The 18,171-nt window shown below is 51.5% G+C and overlaps 7 protein-coding genes across 7 annotated transcripts; 3 read left to right on the top strand and 4 right to left on the bottom strand.

Moving 5' to 3' along the window:
* Positions 1 to 4,266: 4,266 nt before the first annotated feature.
* BDP81DRAFT_398439 (uncharacterized protein) lies at positions 4,267 to 4,793 on the top strand (the record flags this gene model as incomplete). Its single annotated transcript, XM_060588459.1, has 2 exons — positions 4,267 to 4,481; positions 4,535 to 4,793. 2 exons carry the CDS (start codon positions 4,267 to 4,269, stop codon positions 4,791 to 4,793), a joined length of 474 nt encoding a protein of 157 aa, XP_060440336.1.
* Positions 4,794 to 4,974: 181 nt separating this feature from the next.
* On the bottom strand, positions 4,975 to 6,641 carry BDP81DRAFT_453540 (major facilitator superfamily domain-containing protein; the record flags this gene model as incomplete). The annotated part of the gene is made up of 2 exons (XM_060592843.1): positions 4,975 to 6,411; positions 6,480 to 6,641. The coding sequence occupies 2 exons, from the start codon at positions 6,639 to 6,641 to the stop codon at positions 4,975 to 4,977; spliced, it is 1,599 nt and encodes a 532-aa protein (XP_060440337.1).
* Positions 6,642 to 7,409: 768 nt separating this feature from the next.
* BDP81DRAFT_398441 (2-dehydropantoate 2-reductase) lies at positions 7,410 to 8,589 on the bottom strand (the record flags this gene model as incomplete). The annotated part of the gene is made up of 4 exons (XM_060588460.1): positions 7,410 to 7,985; positions 8,042 to 8,244; positions 8,335 to 8,483; positions 8,540 to 8,589. 4 exons carry the CDS (start codon positions 8,587 to 8,589, stop codon positions 7,410 to 7,412), a joined length of 978 nt encoding a protein of 325 aa, XP_060440338.1.
* Positions 8,590 to 9,762: 1,173 nt separating this feature from the next.
* On the bottom strand, positions 9,763 to 10,050 carry BDP81DRAFT_267883 (uncharacterized protein; the record flags this gene model as incomplete). Its single annotated transcript, XM_060582905.1, has 1 exon — positions 9,763 to 10,050. A coding segment is annotated over one exon (288 nt), but the record flags the coding sequence as incomplete, so codon positions are not given.
* A 1,817-nt stretch (positions 10,051 to 11,867) lies between these two features.
* On the top strand, positions 11,868 to 13,160 carry BDP81DRAFT_108385 (dihydrodipicolinate synthetase). Its single transcript, XM_060581444.1, has one exon. It carries the CDS (start codon positions 12,033 to 12,035, stop codon positions 13,038 to 13,040), a length of 1,008 nt encoding a protein of 335 aa, XP_060440340.1. The 5' UTR covers positions 11,868 to 12,032; the 3' UTR covers positions 13,041 to 13,160.
* Positions 13,161 to 14,569: 1,409 nt separating this feature from the next.
* BDP81DRAFT_437473 (2-deoxy-D-gluconate 3-dehydrogenase) lies at positions 14,570 to 15,900 on the top strand. The gene is made up of 2 exons (XM_060591226.1): positions 14,570 to 15,055; positions 15,112 to 15,900. Exons 1-2 carry the CDS (start codon positions 14,924 to 14,926, stop codon positions 15,769 to 15,771), a joined length of 792 nt encoding a protein of 263 aa, XP_060440341.1. The 5' UTR covers positions 14,570 to 14,923; the 3' UTR covers positions 15,772 to 15,900.
* A 118-nt stretch (positions 15,901 to 16,018) lies between these two features.
* On the bottom strand, positions 16,019 to 18,051 carry BDP81DRAFT_357277 (galactonate dehydratase). Its single transcript, XM_060586330.1, has 4 exons — positions 17,510 to 18,051; positions 17,351 to 17,460; positions 17,176 to 17,287; positions 16,019 to 17,120 (listed from the first exon to the last, which is right to left on the bottom strand). The coding sequence occupies exons 1-4, from the start codon at positions 17,683 to 17,685 to the stop codon at positions 16,367 to 16,369; spliced, it is 1,152 nt and encodes a 383-aa protein (XP_060440342.1). The 5' UTR covers positions 17,686 to 18,051; the 3' UTR covers positions 16,019 to 16,366.
* Between the last annotated feature and the right edge of the window lie 120 nt (positions 18,052 to 18,171).

Genomic DNA, 18,171 nt, shown 5'->3' on the forward strand with positions numbered 1-18,171 from the left:
CTTCAATAGGCTCTCTTCCTCCTGGACTCGGAGATAAAGAGAGAGCTGGATGACCCCCGGCAGGGTTTATATTTGGTGGTGCCCTGGGCACACGGGAGTACCAGGAAATGAAGAAGCGGATGCTCTAGCCAAGGAAGCCTGTAAACTAATCCCAAAATCACAACCATAGCCCTCATTAGCGCACCTAGAAAGGCAAGCTAAAGTAGCTACCTTCCAAGCCTTTGCCAGAAAATGGCTGTCCCAATGCCCTCGGTAATATGCCGACCTCGAGATAATTCTTCACCCCAAGCCGCCTGAACTCCGCCTCCCTCGGCACTTACTAAGAAGGCTATACGTAGCAAGGTCCTATTATAGAGACTTTGCAGCATACTACGAGAGATTTGCTTATTAAGATGCGTTGCTCAACTATAGTTATGGGAAACCCAAGACACCAGTCCATTTCTACTTCTACAAGCGTAGACGCAAGGCTATACTGCGCTACCTCCGCCAACGTATGGCCAAAGCAAGTATTAATTTCTTGTTAGGTTCTGCTAAGGGAGCCTCTCTTTTATACAAATAGATAGAGGAGACTAATTTCTTTTCTAAAATTTGCACGAGTCATTGAACAGGAACGTTAGGTGAAGACGGTAGCCTGAAACATAGTTTAGATTAGTATAGACCATGTCGGCATAGCGCCCGGCACGTCCTTTTGTTACCAGACGTTAAATACATCATCATCATCATCATCTTTGAGGTACGGACCCCGTATGTTCAGAATACGGAATCCGTACGGTAAACATACGGATAAAGGATATGTTCAGAATCAAGACTTGTATATAGGATGGACTCGAGCCGGGCTCTAGGACAGACTTTCCATAGCTTCTTCAGCAATTAACTTCGTATCAGGATTAACATCCGCTTTCAGCTATCACCTTGACAAGACTACGATTGATCACCGAAGCCTTACCTTACCTTACGATTGACAGATATAGTTTCCTTGAAACTATTCCACGACTACGATTACTGTTACCAGTTCCGCAGCCTCAACTTCTGCAAACTACCCCTACGACTAGCTGGCCGTAACACCGGCGTAAAGCGAAGGGGGCGTACTTCCTAATAGCCGCTAGGCCCTCTTCTAGGATACGGGTAAATACCCGGAGGTCCTCCTTTAGTTAGGATAGAGCCTAGGCCCGGGTCTCCATTAGACTCTATATCTGGACTTTAGGCCGGGATAAGATTCGGGTACGGGTCGGGGCCATAGCTACGGCCACGACTATAGTTAAAGCCGAGGCTACTATGTTAATCTATTTCCGGCTCGGAGTCGGAGCCGTAATCTCGTTACCTATAATCCTCTTTAAGGTTTATATTATATAGGTTGTAGCTTTTACGATCTGCTTCCTAGGCCCCTCAAAGCAAGAGATCACGTTATTTATAGTTAGACTAAGTAATAGTTATAAAGACGTCCTTTCGGGCTTTATAGTGCTTAGCCTCTTTATTAAGAGCTGTAAGGATAGCTCTAGTAGTTGTTCTAGTTATAGTCGAGGGCCCCTTAGCCGTTAAGGGGGTTATCGTAAGGGCGTCAGACTGGCTACCTACGAGGCTGGGCCGGGGTGGCTGGGCCTCGGTACCGCGGCGGCGTTTAGCCCTTGAGGTTGGAGATGACTCCGGAGGGGGTCCAGAGCTTCGGTCAGGACCGGCCGAGGAGGCTGGTAACAGTCCAGAGCCCGCCGGAGGCTGTGAGGCCATCGCGGGAGGGCGCCGGAGGAGAGAGGTGAAGGGTTTTCAACTGTTAAGGATATTGGTGGTGGCCTACCTATTGCACTAACAGTAGATGCCAAGAAAAATTAGGCGAGGGGGAAGTTTTTGAACCCCATACCGAGCGGTACGGGAGATCCTTGAAATTGCCGTATTTTCCGCATTCTCCTTCATCGTATTTCGGACTTAGTAAACATGATCCCGTACTAGGAGTTGATGTTACACCACATATTAACCAAGCTTGTCATTGCCAAGGGATTACGAATGAGGGCCAGAGAGAAAGCGAACTAATCATTTGGCTAATTTCTAATCTCTAGGTGGTTCGCACATGCTTCTGAAAAACTCGCTAACTGCCTTGAACTCTTCGAAGTCTTGAAGTCTTCACATTTACCAGCAGACTTGTAGTGTGTTGTTAAGTCAACTCCTCACGCCGATCTTATCGATAGGAAGAACATTTCACTCATGATGTCTACTTGTCTTCTAACACAGCTTACGGCTTCAATGGGGAGCTTTGGACTGTGTCTAGGTAGGGGTATGTTGTGAGGTGATTTGAAAGGCGGTAAATTTGACAAATAAGGAGATGGCAACTCCCGCGGGAAACATTTGAAACAGGGTCCACCCACTCTCGATCAAGGGCATGGTATGAATGAACTCCTAGAAGAGAACCGCTCTCTCACACCTCTCTGAGCTTTATTGTCAATTCCACCACTGAAGCTTTCTATCTGCACCAGCCCAGGGCATATTCAACCGCTTAACTTATGTTCCCATTCAACGGCAAGACTGCACTAAAACAGCCGGCTTTAAGCATGGAGAACCAGTCCGAATCCCCGAGACTGGGAACGTCTAGTAGTTTGTCAAACACCAAGATGCGAAGGCGAGACTTCTCATATCCCCACTTGATGTCGGAGTGTCAATCGAGACGGCAGGAACGCAGAGGCTGAGGCTCTCATGCTATGACGCAGAATAATTAGCAGGAGAAGTACTGCAGTCTGCTTCCGAGTATTCGGAAAACGTTGCCAGGCCGTGTCAATTTTTCTTCATGTGGCGAACTTTTCGTTGTTCCGGTGGATAATGCAGCTTGGCTGTTCGAGAGTGAAACAGCTGCCTTACTCGGATGACCCTAGATTGTTAATCAAGAAGCAAGAGATTATTCGGAGTGGTTTGGTGACTAAGAAAAGCGATCTTGCTCGCATTTCTATTACTCAAAACTTGGCGCTCGCCTTGTCTGAATTTTGTCTGGACGATCTACGTAAGCAATCTAATATGCATCGTTTATCATTGTTTCAGCCCGCTTCTCACGGATACTTCCATCGCGCGAACTCAAGAACTGAAGGACTAAGATAAAAGATAGAGGACCTTTCTAGGCGTCAACATAACAGCCGCTTAGTCCATATTACCGTCCAATTTCCATCCGAAATTTCTTGGCATGGCTTGCTCATCGATATTCCTTTGTCCTCATTCTTTGGAAAGGCTTCAACTTTGAACTGGCTCGAGCCTCGGTGCATAACCGTGACCACGTTTCGATGCAAATACTGATCTTTTGGTTTTAGAACTAAAGATGTACACCATTAGGAAGGGATTGGTGTATTTGAAGCCCCTTCTACTCGGTGTGATCGTGACAGTGCTGCGAGTTTACATTGCCCACATGTAGGCATGAACTCACAATTGGGATCATGTGCCATCAAGTTATTAGATTATAGACTTGTAACTCTAAGGTTATTGCGCTGCCATACTAGGTAAGTACTTAGCTAGGCACAAGAGTGAAGTTTTTCAGATATTCGATAATAATGAGGTGGGCCAAGTTTCAAAGTCCACACTGCTTGTGCGCGTAGCTGTTGGTCCCTACTTCTCGATGTCTCTAGACATGTCGGCACATAAGTTGTCGTCAGGTATTGAAGCCTCAATATTGTTTTAAGAGACAAGGCACGACTTTTGACCACCAGTGGCATGTCTTAATCGCCAATAAATGTTGACTAGGTGGTTATCGGAGAATCTCCGTCCGTCAGGGCGACAACTCGGACCCCGCACTTCCCCGCCGAGTGTTTTCGGCGGGCCTTCTCCGCGTATCCACCACATCATCTTCTACGGAGTAAGGTACTATCCGTACCATGAATGGCTTCCATCTAGTTGCCCTTACCTTACTCTATGAATCGGAACGCAGCTTATTTGTCACATATGACTTCCCCGCTTGAAGAATCCGGGAAAGTAGTTCCTAAGGGCAACACGGTTGCCGTTCAAGTTGTTGCTATTGGACTTCATCATGAGGAAGCGGAGTAATCCACCTCCAACAAAGCAGCTATGTAAGTGGGGGTACGGAGCAGTCCACCAGTCAAGCCTTTGTTGTGTAAGAGTTCGATCGATATTATCAAGGACGCGGAGTAGTCCGGTGTCGGGACTGAACCGGCTTCTCTAGTTGAGGGCATCAAAAATTCTTTGCAGTTGTCGAGATGGAAGGGTCTGAGTTATAAAACTTCAGCCATGACTGCCCCGAAACCTTATTCTGAGGGATTAAGAAAGCCAAGAGTTGCAATGATGAGATCTTCGGTCGCATGGAGTCTGGCAGTCTTGCCACTCGCCATTGTCGCATACTTTACTGATCTTCCTGCGGCTTTTAACGATACACCCGCAAGATGGGCCTACGTATCATATGGAGACCCTTCTGTGGCTGTTCTTCCAGGGTCATTCAACCGCTCCGCCATGGATGCTCTTTACAAAGGACATGCCACCGATCCAGAGCTAGAAAAGAGGTACGTGACATGTCTTTGATCGTCACCTTGATAAGGCTCAACTAAACAACCAGGAATGCCTTCCTCAATACCACGAACTTCATAGCCTATGACGAAAGATTCATGGATATCCTTGGACCTAAGGCTACAATCACGCAAGCTGGTGATGGAGTGGATGTCATTGACCCCGTCTCTGGACTAGCTCTTGGCACCGTACGTGTGGGTGGAGGAAGCAATCTGGCTGTGAACATGGCATTTGGCGAGAATGAGCTGTGGATCGTGGGTAGAGGGGGAGTTTGGCATGTTACTGGTGTCGCAGAGAGATTGGATTGAGACTGGTAACTACACGGGAAGCTTTCCGATCTCTGAGTTTATGAATTATCTCAAACTTCGATGATCGTAAACTCGAAAAGCTCAAAGTTGGAGATATAATCATCCTGACGCAAGGATTCGTCAAATATCAAATACGAGGTATCCTGAAACGCTCAAAGCACTATCGCTACAATTTCTCGTCTTAGTAGACGTACACAAACTCGTCATTCTGGCGGTCAGTCAAGTCCAAGAATGCGTTGTCTCCTAACTGGGCACCGGTCTCATCATTCTGTGCGCTGACGTAGTGGTGCTCCATACTGAGATCCTTGATCTTTCTCGGCTTGCCATTGGCCACTCTCTTGCGCTCTTGCATCTTGTTGGAGATGAAGAGGTTGATAACTTGCAGGCCGATGACGGCGAGCAAGGCGCAGGTGATGCCCATAACCTTGGTGAGGCCAGGCTTGTACTCGGGCGCGTCCTTGGAGTCGAAGAGAAGGGGGCCGATGATGTTACCGGCCGAGGATCCGGCATTGTACAGGGACATGATGACGGACTTCTTGGTGGTGCCCGCAATGTTGGAAATCATCCAAGAAACGATAAGGGGGTTGCCGCCGAAGAGGAAGGCGAGCATGTAGTATGCGGCCAAGAGAGGGGGAATGCTGCTTCTAGGAAGAACATAGAGCATAATCGCGCCAGTGAGGACAGGGGCAAGAATCGCAGCGAGGAAGGCCGACTTGATGCGGAACCGGTGGGCGAGGTAGGAAGCCGGGAAGATAACGATGAGCTGAACGAAGCCGAAGGGGATGTTGAGCAGGGAGCTCTTCATGCTGTCGAAGCCGAAACCAGAAATAACAATGGGGCCGAAGGTGTTCGTCACAGCGGCGGTAACATTGAGACACACGGCCATACCAACGAACAACCAACTCTTGGGCTCATAAAGAGCTTCCCATACTTGGCTCCACTTGAACTCGTTTCCTCCCGTACCGGTTTGGTTGGCGCGAAGGCGCTCGATCGCCTGCAGCTTCTCGTGCTCGGTGAGGAATCGGGCAGATGGGATATCGCTATCGAGGAAGTACCAGACGACGGGGGCAGTGAGGACGGTAATCAGACCGACAAAGATGAAGAGAATCTGCCACGAGTGGATGGACCCGTTGATCTGACCCAAGCCGTACGAGACAGAAGCGGCGAACATGGTCGCCAGGCCGTTGGTGCCGTACCAGCATGCCACGCGCATTGGCTGCTCAGCGCGACGGTACCACTGCGATGTGATGACGGAGAAAAGGGGAAGGCAGCCAGCCTCAAACAAGCCCAGCAGGAAGCGAGTCGCCAAGAGGCCTCCGTAGTTGTGGCATGCAGCCATGCACACCTGCGCGATACCCCAGCCCAGGACCAAGACGGGCATCAAGATGCGGTGCGGCACCTTGACGATGAGCCACGAAGAAAAGGGCTGCCATGCGAGCTGGGCGATGGCAGCGATGGAGCTAACCATGGAGTATTCATTTCCGGTCAAGTTGCAGTCTGTTCTGAGGCCATGGATGGCGCCGTATCCGAGGACGGACTTATCGAGGATCTGGAGGAAATAGACCCAGACGAGGATCGAGAGGACTCGCTTATCGGTCTTTCGGCGGATGCGTTTGTTCTAACGGTGATTGGGTCAGCTACGGTGTAATTTGACAAGACTGGAATTTCAGAGTTAGGTCGACATACTTCTTCCTCTGTGACCTCGATTTGCTGATCGCCGATAAGGTTCGCCGCGCGGTCGGCACCTTTGGCGATGTTCTGGCCCTGGTGCTTGAGCTGCTCGACATCTTCGGTGTTGCGATGTTCAAGCTGAGACACACCGTCTCCAGTCTTTGATGCGGTGTCCATGATGTTTGTTGGCAACAAGCTCTTTTCTCGATGAATGGCTGACGAATAAGAACAAAGACAGGATTTCAAGAAGAGAAAACCGGCTTCTCCCTTGATAGTCCAAACATCCAGGTAGCCAAGATGGGCGGCGATCTCCAACCATCTTATACTTAGACCCTGTTTATCGTCGTATCGCCGGCCGCGTCGTAGGCCGCTCAGATGTTCGGCGAAAAGCTCGAGCCAATTTCGTCATGAGCAACCATTGACCGTACGAGGTGCATCTAATCCATACCATCTCATCCAACAATTGCTTCAGATAGGCGGGTGTGAGAGGATCCCCATGGGGTCCTACGCGTTCCCCTCAGTCCAGCAGCGCGCGCTAAGCAAGTTTGTAGGTTTGACATGGCACGCATGGCTGGCAACGCGTGCAGAGACCAGACGAAAATGGCACTAATTCCCCTCACGAACCACACGTTGCCCACCTTCGGGAGGTGGGGACGGGATATTAGGGATGGAAAGAAGTCCGCGTGCGGTGAAGGGCCGGGCTACTTGACTAGCCGTGCATTAAACCGTACATAACTGCACCATTATGACCTAGTGCGGCCTTGTCTGGACAGACCTCGGCGGTGTCTTGCAAGTTGGAGGCGTGAGAGAGGACTGATAGCTCGATGCCCCCACGCAGAGGCTGAGGATTAACTTTGGCACCAAATAAGGATGACATGGTGTCAACTGACCCGGGACTGTGGACGTGTTCAGCTTTGCTATGCTCTTTTCAGATGGGTAAACTATCTAGTGCCCGGACTCCCTGAGAAGACGAAGGTTTGTGCCCGTCAAAATAACATAGATGGTGTCCAGCGTTGGGGTAGCTATGCCTAGTTCCTTGCCCTTTCGGTAGGGATAACCGAGGATAATGTCCACTTCCATCGGCCGACCAGCTTTGAAGTCGTTTTGCATGCTGCTACCGATGGGGTGCATGGCCAGGATCTTGTTGACCAGCTTGTCGACCAGGTCGTAATCGATGGGCACCTCGCATGCCTTAGCGACATCGATGACTTCTCTCATTAATCGCTGGGTCATTGGGGTAGCTTCTGGTGAGGAGCTAAGCCATGAGTGCGTGTCGAGCAGCGTTAATGTCGTGAGCGAGTTCCAAGCGGCATTCCAAACAACCTTTTCCCAGCGTTGTACTTGGATGTTGGGCACCACCTGGAAGACGGTCTTGCCCTCCGTCAATACAGACGCAAATTCGTTCAGCCGCTTCTTCTCCACTGCCTGATCGGCAGGATTCGGATACAATCCTATTTGCATGTCCTCGGACTTTGTGTGTTTGATGTGCCCAAGCTGCGGCTGGGCGGCTCCGGTCCAGGTCTGTCTCATTAGCACGAGTTTATACCAGGTTCTTGGAGACCCCCCCCGCGACTTACCACGCATGAAATGATTGTTGTGTGGGGGAACGCATTGCGGAACGGCACTTCGTTACCGACACCATTCTGAATAATGACGATCGTGGATTTCTTCGCATCTACTGCCGGGGCAATTTCCGCGGGCACTGCATCCTGCGTGATGGCTTTGTGGGCGCAGACAATGTAGTCGAATTTCGCTTCTGCCTCTGCGGCATTCCTTACAACTTGGATGCGTTAGCTATGGACGCTTGGAGTGACAGGGATAAGGTCACGGTGTTGCTGCCCAGCGGCTACCCCGGATTTCATGTGCATACCTTTGTAAGGGCGTACGTTGTGCTCTCCGTGGTTTTCGCTTGCAATAGCGATTCCATTCTCCTTCACTGCATTGTAATTTGACCTTGCAACAACCGTTAATCTGACCCGCGGTACTCTGCTGAGAATAAAGGCGTAGAATGACCCGATGCTGGACAGATCATGTCAGTTTCTCATACGGCCAGGTCTTCAGGGTGAGCAACCCACGCCCCTAGTCCGTAGAGGAGGACCTCGATCTGCTGGCCGTCTGAAGTCATTGTCGAAATCACGGCGTCGGTTGGACCTCTTCCCAGCGAGTGCTCAGTGGTGGCGCAGGGACTTCAATTGTCGTTGAGGTGTGTACTCTGTAGTATGCAGCTCTGGCATGACCCCCTCACTCGGCCTAGTATTTGTACACTAATCCGTCAGATTCCTGTTGCGAATACCGGCCGGCAGCTGACTTCAGCCCCGATGCTCGGTGCGGAGGCGGAGAAGCCACCAGGGTAACCTACCCCAGACATTGATCCTTCGCGGCGTCTGTGACAGTCTAGTCAGCAAACGTTGTGTCGTGTGCGTGTATCGTGGGGGAACGAGCGAGAGAGGCTTCTTGGGGGTTTGATGGGGGTTGCCGGGCGTTGCATCCGGTGCTTGTGACCAGGGGTTCGGAGAGGTGTCCGACGTGGCCCCATCACCCCATCTTTCCCCCTCATTTCTCGGCCATCTTCCTGATCCGACGCGGGGAAGCCGGTACTGAACCTTCTTTTCGTGATTGGAGGCCTCAGTGTGCTGAATCTCGGTCGACCTTCGTCTCGGGTCCGTGGGGTGTTCAGGGGGGCTCAGCCATTTGTTTGTTCTTTGGGGGATGATATCATCGGTGCAATTGACGGGATCAACGCGTGTTGCATCGTCTCTACGGATACTCTGTGAAGATGTATGTTCATTATGCAAGAAGAAAAACGGGCCAGGCTGAGGCACGTAGAGAAAATGTTTCACTCTGCAAGACTTTGAATCATGTTAAATTTGACCGTGTTCCTAGCAAGCCTTGAGACGTCGCTTTTGATTACCTAGGTAGATTGTGATTTTGTGGTTGCGTACTGTTTAACCGCAACTCCCTCTCACCTCCGTAGTTGTGATGAAGACGTCTTTCTCTCCAACTTTTCGCCCCAAATCCTTGCGCAATTCGCAATCTGCAACGCCGTCTCCCGGATTCTCGTTGCTTGCCTGACGAGTCTGCTTCTTTCTGAGGGCGTTTTGGGTGTCTTCCCCGGATCTGATTCTTCTTCCTTGATCGTATGGCCCCATTCATCTGCCGACCTAGCCACTAATTGAGCAGCATCTTCAATTTTCTTCCCCGGTGGTTCTGACCCGTCTTCCGTGAAGCATTCTTGGGGTTGTGTTGCAATCACACCTGCAATGAGGTTCCACACAGCAATCAGATCCTCCTTTGGTATGGAAGGTGATATTGTCGCGGAGATGGACCGCCGTTCGGCGGAATAGCTCCGTATCGGCCTCCCTGACGATCCTGGCCGGTTCGATGTCCGTGCTAGCAGACAATTGCTGCACGCGCCGTTGTAGATGCCCGGCATTTTGACGCACTCTGCTGAGATCCCGTCCCCCTTTCGGCATTTGGAGCATTGCTCTTCAGAGTTTTGCAAGTCGCCTCGCTCATGAAGCATGACTGCTTCTAACACGGGCGTCTGTGAGATGTCTGGTGATGCCCGGCCTGGTCTGGCCCTCCACGCCCTCCGCACTGGAAGAGGACCGAGAATTCTCATGGTCTCTGTGGTAGGCGTGATCTGTGGTGGTAGCCCTTGATCTCCGGCATGTTGGGCCAGCCCTGGAGTTGCGTCTTTGGTGGTTTTGTGTCGTCCTCTTTGCTCGTATGATCCCTGGCGATGCGCTACCCCGCCATCCGCTGTTGTGGTCTTCGAGCTGGCCTGACCCGCGCTTGCTGCTGCTCCCGTCCGGACTCTCGATGCCAGTGTTGTCGAAGGCATCGTACTCTGTTCTTTTTGCTTGATTTCTCCTGCTTTGGCCAACAGTTGAAGTGTGATGTCTGCGATTTCCCTTTCATCGCCCATCACGCTCAGGCAAACGAGGGCATAATATCAAGCAGAGTGATGTTGTCTAACCGACCAAGCGAAGCGCCGATGCTGAAAGGAAAAAAAATGAACAACCCACCGGAAAAAAAAGGATTCAAGCTCGTGATGCGAACCAGGTGGTCCACATACTCCAACGTACGAAAAAGCCACTTATAAGTTCTGGTGAAGAAGTCCGAAGTCTTGCCTCAGTTACGTAATTTTATTGGTCATCTGTTCTACGGCGGGCGAGCTCGGAGGTGGTGGGTGATTGGCCGCCAGGAATTGCCGTGACTGTCGGATTCTCGAGACGTTCTGGACTCTTGGAGATCTGCTGTCCCGGGGGACGTCAGGCACTTTTGGTTCTGGGTCTGGCTCGGCTCCAAGCGAACCCTTCGTTCACGCCTTGTGCTCCGAGTCCCCATAAGGGCATGTGTGGGATACGGAAGTGCAGCATGGCTCCCAAATGAGTCAGGAAGAGAACCTGAGGGTGTTCATCCAATTCAGCAGGCATCCCGCTAATAATCATGACCTATTCCCCGATTGGACCAAGTGGCAATACCGGGCTCGTTTTTCCGTTACCAGTGTGGGAGGCTCGCCCGAGAAGTCGGGAATGACAACCCATCCCCGCGGAAAGATGCCTTGAGTGTCTCACCTGATGGCGCATGCAAGCTGAGAGAGCGGCCCTACTCCGCCTGGGGGTTGATCGGGAGCACAAGCGATCACAGAAAAAGGTTGAGAGAACTAACGTGGGTTGGATTACCGACCATAGCCGGTTCAGCGTCGATCCATTTTCTGATAGTGAGATGAAATCTGACCGGACATACGCCAGTCCGGGTAAGGGTTAGCGGAAGCGCAAAAAAGGTGAGATGGGTTTGTTCTTCTTTTGGCCTCGTACCTCGCATGGTCGCGTGCAAAACGAGAAACAACAACCCCCACGGGGAAGAGGAAAGTCTCTGGCATCTGCTGGTTTTTTTCTGCGTCACACAAACAATAGTCTCCAGCCAGCGACAAATTCAGCGAGTCGCGTGCGTAAGGATAGAAAAACCACGCCGGTTTCCACCGCGGATGTTACCATCTCGACTGATCAACACGCTGATTCCGGCCCGGAGGTTGGAGCAGTCCAGATACATGATCTGCTTGGGCAAACCACTGTGGAGAAGATACAGTGGAGTTTGATGGGGTTGGTGGGTGGGAAAACCGTAATTGTTTGGTACCAGAAACCCCCCCTCGGGTTTAGTCTCCGACTCTTTCGTTTCCTCCGTTCTGTGGGGGGTAGGGAGGCTTTTCGATGGCCTCGGACCACGAAATAGTCTACTCTTGGACTCGTCTTGGAAGAGGTGCCGGCGTGGGGGTTTGGATTACGTGGTTACATGGGTCGTTCCTACGGCTCATGTTACCTATTTTCGTGCTTGACTTACACCGACACAAGGGAAGGGGGCGACAGTTGATCCCATGATCATCCATGTTGCGCTGGTCTGTCTGACTCCCTTGCATTCCGAGTTCGGATCGATTCTTTGTTACAAAAGCTTTGTTCGCGGTTAACCTATTCTACCAAAACTCTCCTCACAACCCACCGCTGCTGCTAGATCTGCTCCCACAAACCCCTCTCTCGTGCCACAAACCAGCAGAATCAGTCCACAATGTCTCCCTCAGCAAACGGCGGATCCGCCAGTCACAACGGGAACGGCACACATCACGGAGCAAGGCCGGCTTTGACGCCCGGACTCTACGTCCCGACAGTAGCATTCTTCCGTTCCGACGACTCAGTAGACGTTGAGACCACACATTCACACGCCGTCCGTCTCGCCAACGCCGGCGTCGCCGGCCTCGTCACTCACGGCTCCAACGGCGAAGCAGTGCACCTCGACCACGATGAGAGACAACTCATCAACCGCACCACACGAGCCGCGCTCGATTCGGCAGGAAAGACCGAACTTGCTTTGATTGTCGGCTGCGGCGCACAGTCGACAAGAGAAACCATTCAACTCTGCGAGGAGGCCGGCGCATCAGGGGGCGACTATGCACTCGTCCTCCCGCCCGCTTACTATGGCGGCCTTTTGACCACCGATCTCATCCTACAACACTTTCGCGAGGTCGCAGACGCAAGTCCGGTCCCTCTTCTCATCTACAACTACCCCGGTGCCTGCAGTGGCCTCGATCTCAACTCAGATACCATCATCAACCTCTCAAGTCACCCCAATATTGTCGGCGTGAAGCTGACCTGTGGTAACACTGGCAAGCTGGCTCGGATAGCCGCTGCCACGGTCCCCAAAAAGGGCGACAGCAACACAACCCCGTTCCGGACATTCGGCGGCAGCGTCGACTTCACGCTGCAGACGCTCGTTGTCGGTGGCCACGGCATCATTGGTGGAACCGGAAACATTGCGCCTCTTGCTTGCGTGAAGCTGATGAAGCTTTGGGATGAGGGCAAGTTGGTAGAAGCGAGGGAATTGCAAGCGGTTGTGGCCCGTGGTGACTGGACTGCTATTCAAGGAGGATTTGTCTCTGTCAAGGCGGCATTGCAGGAGTACTACAACTATGGAGGCCTTCCAAGAAAGCCTTGCACATTGCTCGAGGGAGAGAGCTTAACAAAACAGATCGATGGATTTTCAGAGTTGATTGAGGCTGAGAAGGCGTTGCAAAAGTAGACGCATGTAACATTGTGGGTTTTGGGACAGGTTTCAACTTCCAAGGGAATCCTAGCGTATTGTTCAATCAAAGAACTTTTACCAGAAGACATTGCCTAGAACAGCAACGAACCTGACGCCTCTGGCGTCCGAGTTTCGTAACTAACGCCAAGATTGTAGGCCATGCACTGATGTCTAAAGCATTGACTAGTCAATAGCATTTGCACTCAATATTTTAATCCCTGTCCTAGAGATTATCTATGGACGGGGCATCCCACTATTCGCCCGGTAGCAGGATCCACGGCCTTTTGATGTCGCTTCGTGTCCCGGTCGCTAATGAGATTTCGTGGCGTGCGCTTTGCTACCTCGGTGATGTGGTAATCGAGGGTTCGATGGCGCCAGGCGAGATGCCAGTGCGGATCTGCCCAGAAGGCGGGGATGTTGTTTCTGGTCAGCTCATCGCTGTCAGCCACAGTGCAGCCTGTAATCATGAATTTAGGTGCAGTCTCCATCGCTGTAAAGACGAGGGGTCAACGTGCGATGCTTTTTGCTTGAAGCTTTGCAGCTCATGATACCTTTGGACAACGTGTTTAGAAGTCCACCTGGTGGATCTTTGGTGTCGCCCGGCTATCAGCACTTTTGAGCTGCACAAATCACCATCCCTGCATCGTTGGCCGGCTCTGACCTTCGACTTCTCGAATTTGTCAACATCGAAACTTGTCAAAGGCTTTGACTCTGCGCCTCCGTGCCTCTAATTAAGGGGCAAAAAAAAACCAACAAAATTGCATATCGAATAATCACACTATTGCAGCATCTACCAATTGCTGTTAAACACTATGTTTTGAGATAGACTTCGAGATCTCGGGACAGTTGAAGAAGCTCTTCATCATCCAGGTTCCCAGTCAACCTCAATGGCCTCAAGATGAGGAAAACTTATTGACCTTCAACAAAGTTCTGTTGAAAAACAGAGAGCAGAACTAAACAGGGGTTTTTCGACTCTAGGTACAAGCAGGCAGTTTCTGTTGATTTGTGATGGGCCTTTCTGCCTCTAGCAGGTTGCCAGCTGAAGGAAGTCGTCCAAGCTATCTTTCCCCGCGTTTCCCCAAGCTCCTAGGAGAGTCGCATGACCGCGATTGTCACTTCAACTCACGATGGTTCACCTCGCCCAAGTCTTTCCACTCTATTGACGTGTCGTCAATAGATCACCATGGCAAGCTGTGTCATCCATCACCCAATGAATATCGCCTCTTCAAACCCCGCATCAAACCCCGTGCTACGTGCCCCGAGCTAAACCCGTCTAAACTCTGACGACGTGCCAACAAGACCAGACTATCACCGGAAGGGGAAACGAGCTGACCCCCACGACAAGAACCTATTTACTCTGGCGTGTCTGGTCGGGGTCTAGCCCGACGCCCGAGCGGCTCTGCGGGTCCGGCTCTGCGGGGCTGACCCCCATCCATCCCGTAATTCATGCGGGGAGCGGGTCGGACGCGAGACCACGAATCCGCGAAGAGGTTGTGCACTTGATCGGAAATGGTCTGATGCGTCTTTGATGGTTGCTCCCCTCACTTCCCTCAGGGCTCGACATCTCAAGTCAGCTTTCCCCCCAGGTACCTATGATTGAACCCCGTCATACGAGACGGGACGCAAATCACCTGAGTTTGGCTCCATGCAGAAACCCGTTTCGAGCCGACAATCGGATCTAGCTGGCGGGAAATAATGCGGGTAAAGCTGGGCTCCGACGTGGGGGTCTACTTGCCAACACCATGTCGTAAGTAGATGGGGGAGGTTTGAGATCACCATATATTCCATCACGGTGGTGACTTGAATAAGGATATGAAGGATTATCAGGAGGTAAAAAAATCGCAAGTTTTTCGGTGAAATCTGTCAAGACAATCACCACAATGCCTACTATCCTGGAAAAGCTCTTCTCTTTGGAAGGCCGCACCGCCGTAGTGACGGGAGGTACAAGGGGCATTGGCCAAGCCATGGCAGTGTCCCTTGCGGAGGCGGGTTCAGACATCATCCTCATCCAAGTAAGAAAATAATGCCACTTCCAATCGTACTTAGCTTGATATTAACAGAAGGAAAGAGAGACGAAAGCAACAATGAAACGAAATCACAAGTAGAGGCATTGGGTAGGCAAGCCATCATCTACACAGCAGACCTCTCGAATCAGGAAGAAGTAGAGAACTTGTCTAAGCGCATCTTAGCCGATGGCTACGACGTCAGCATTTTAGTCACCTGTGCCGGCATTCAACGCAGGCATCCCGCGCACAAGTTCCCCATGGGCGACTGGGACGAGGTCCTGCAAGTCAACCTCAAGACAGTCTGGACCCTCTGCCGAGACTTCGGCGCTTCCATGCTCACACGCAACCCGAACGCGGTAAACGGCCACCGCGGTAGCATTGTCAACGTAGCGTCGCTCGTCAGTTTCCAAGGTGGCATCACGGTGCCCGCGTATGCAGCGGCTAAGGGCGGGATAGCGCAGCTGACCAAGGCGCTGAGCAACGAGTGGGCAAGCCAGGGTGTCAATGTCAACGCCATTGCGCCTGGATATGTTGCAACGGACATGAATGAGGCGCTGATCAACAACCCGGAAAGGGCGACAAGTATTCTGGCCAGGATCCCCGCGGGGAGATGGGGCACCCCGGATGATTTCAAGGGTGCCACGGTGTTTCTTGCGGGGGCGGGGAGTTTGTACGTTTCGGGAGAGCTGCTTACCGTAGATGGGGGCTGGATGGGCCGATGATACTGCGTGTATGTACTTGGTCAAGTAGAGATGTGAGAATACCTAAGACCATCTGACCTAGAATGGGATCAATGTGATCTGCAGACTAAAATACTGCCCATGGGATAATCCCAAGTAAGCTGAAGAGTGAACCCCAAGGCCTGGTGTGTTGTGCAATTAACGGCACTTGCTTTCCCCGCTTAGCCACGAGTCCAACTAATGTTCCGATCTCAGATCAGCGTGGAGGCACCGATACAAAGAGCTTGTCTGAGAAATTATGGCGTGATGTGGCGTGGGGGTAGCGGGTGTTGTTCAATCCTCTGTTGATGGAAACAGTGATGTGGTCGTAAGTCAACCTGGAGAAGACCATTTCCTTTGGGGCCCAAACACATTGACTCGGGGCAGCTAGCACACACTGATTAGACTCGTGTCAGAAGAGCATGACATAATTGGAGCCATCCATTGTGATCTTGTACGTGATCTCAAAGAAGTTTCCCATGGACATTGCGCTTGTGTCTTATTGAATTGAGTGATGCAGTGGGCGACTTGCAACTAAGGTAATGAAGAATTCGTACTGCTACACTTTTGCCACAATATGACTCGACAAGCCGTATCCTCACCATTCCCTAATGCTGCCGTCGGGACCATGGAATACCTTGCACTGCCACGGCTCTGTCTCTTTTGAAATCTTGATGACCATCTCCTCATCAATATCAATACCCAAACCATAGCCAGTTGGCGCCTTGACATAACCACCCTCGATGTCGAAGACGGCGGGGTTCTTTAGATAGGTCAAGAGATCAATGTCTCCTGCTTCAGTGTTGTAATGCATTCCCAAACTCATCTCGAGAATGGAAAAGTTTGGTGCTGACAAGGCGACTTGCACACTTGCCGCAAATGCGACGGGGCCAAGGGGGCAGTGCGGGGCAATCGCTACATCGTAGGCTTCGGCCATACTAGCGATGCGCTTCGTTTCGGATATACCTCCAGCGTGGGCAATGTCCGGTTGAAGTATGTCGACGCTGGCATCCTCAAGGAAGCGTTTGATATCCCATCTGGTGTAAAGACGTTCACCAAAAGCGATGGGAATCGTCGTTTGATTTGAGAGCTGCTTGATGGCTTCTGGATGCTCGCAAAGTATGGGTTCCTCGATGAATAGGGGCTCATATGGCTCCAGAGCTCTGGCGAGCTGCTTTGCCATGGCTTTGTGCAGGCGGCCATGGAAATCGAGACCAGCGTCGAGACCAAGAGCCTTGACCTGTTTCAGACGCTCTACTGTGTCTTTCAGGACTCTGGGAGAGTCAACCCAGTTCATGTCCTCTGTCGCGTTCATCTTCACGCATGTCAGACCTTGGGCAATGCGCTTCTTCCTGCAGTCATAGTCAGTATCATTACGTCCCGGTTCATGCCTGAATATATGCTTACGCTGCTGCCTCAACGTCTGATGGTCTGTCGCCGCCGATCCAGCAGTACACTTGCACCTTGTTGCGAACCTGGCCGCCCAGCAGCTCACAAATTGGGACTTTCAGATTACGGCCTATTACCATGATCAGTTAGTCGTTTTCTCGGCCATGTCAGATCTCTATGATATTGCACCGACCCTTCAGATCCCACAACGCAATGTCAATGCCTGACATTGCTGACATGAAGACGGGGCCCCCGCGGTAGAAGCCATGTCGCCAAAAGAGTTGCCAAACATGCTCAATGTTGCTGCTTGGGAATTAGACAGATTCCGAATAATGTGAATAGAGGACATTACCCTGCTTCTAGACCTACAATCCTAGGAATCATCTCCTCAAGACATCCCTCGACAGCCAGGTCGTGGCCCTCGAGCGTTGCCTCGCCCCAACCATACTCGCCATTTTCGTCAGTGATTTTCACCATCAACCAACGAGGCTTTACGCGGTAATACCGCACGGACGCAATCTTGGCCATGATGTATGAGAGAATGGGAATGGTTCAACGGCGTTTCAAAGATAGTTCTGAGTGAACTAGAAGCTGGTCGTGATAGAACCTGATACAAATCGAGCAGAGGTAAATCACATACGATCATTCATCCCATTCTTAACAATGCTCCCCGCATCGTGAATCTCCGCCATGAAGCGGCACATGTGTAACAACACGATCCACCTCCAAGTTTGGGGTCATCGGGTACGCACTCCACGCCTGGCGTTGGTGGTTCGTCCCCCACTCTACCAGCACCCCCACGGAACCTTGCACAAAAGGTCAATACGTGGAGGACTCGTGGAGAATGCATGGGGAAATCCACGATCTCCACCCACCATACGGGCCGCGGCACAGCACGGTGTTGTTACCGCTCTTTGTCAGACACGAGCTGTCTTGCTCGGAAATTCCAGCCACGCATTTCCTGTTCTCGTACCTCGTGCTCGCTTCTTATCCACACCTGGAACTGTGCGCCCT

Source organism: Colletotrichum phormii (assembly GCF_030913505.1).
Source record: "Colletotrichum phormii strain CBS 102054 chromosome Unknown BDP81scaffold_24, whole genome shotgun sequence".
Classification (NCBI taxonomy): domain Eukaryota; kingdom Fungi; phylum Ascomycota; class Sordariomycetes; order Glomerellales; family Glomerellaceae; genus Colletotrichum; species Colletotrichum phormii.

Excerpts from the sequence above, each read along its gene's own strand:
- BDP81DRAFT_437473 (XM_060591226.1), top strand. The coding sequence starts at position 14,924 with ATGCCTACTATCCTGGAAAAGCTCTTCTCTTTGGAAGGCCGCACCGCC. Across the intron at positions 15,056-15,111 it reads CAGACATCATCCTCATCCAA|AGAGACGAAAGCAACAATGA; the intron begins GTAAGAAAATAA and ends ACAGAAGGAAAG.
- BDP81DRAFT_357277 (XM_060586330.1), bottom strand. The coding sequence starts at position 17,685 with ATGGCCAAGATTGCGTCCGTGCGGTATTACCGCGTAAAGCCTCGTTGG. Across the intron at positions 17,288-17,350 it reads TGCGTTGTGGGATCTGAAGG|GCCGTAATCTGAAAGTCCCA; the intron begins GTCGGTGCAATA and ends TCATGGTAATAG. Across the intron at positions 17,121-17,175 it reads TCAGACGTTGAGGCAGCAGC|GAAGAAGCGCATTGCCCAAG; the intron begins GTAAGCATATAT and ends CTATGACTGCAG.
- BDP81DRAFT_108385 (XM_060581444.1), top strand. The coding sequence starts at position 12,033 with ATGTCTCCCTCAGCAAACGGCGGATCCGCCAGTCACAACGGGAACGGC.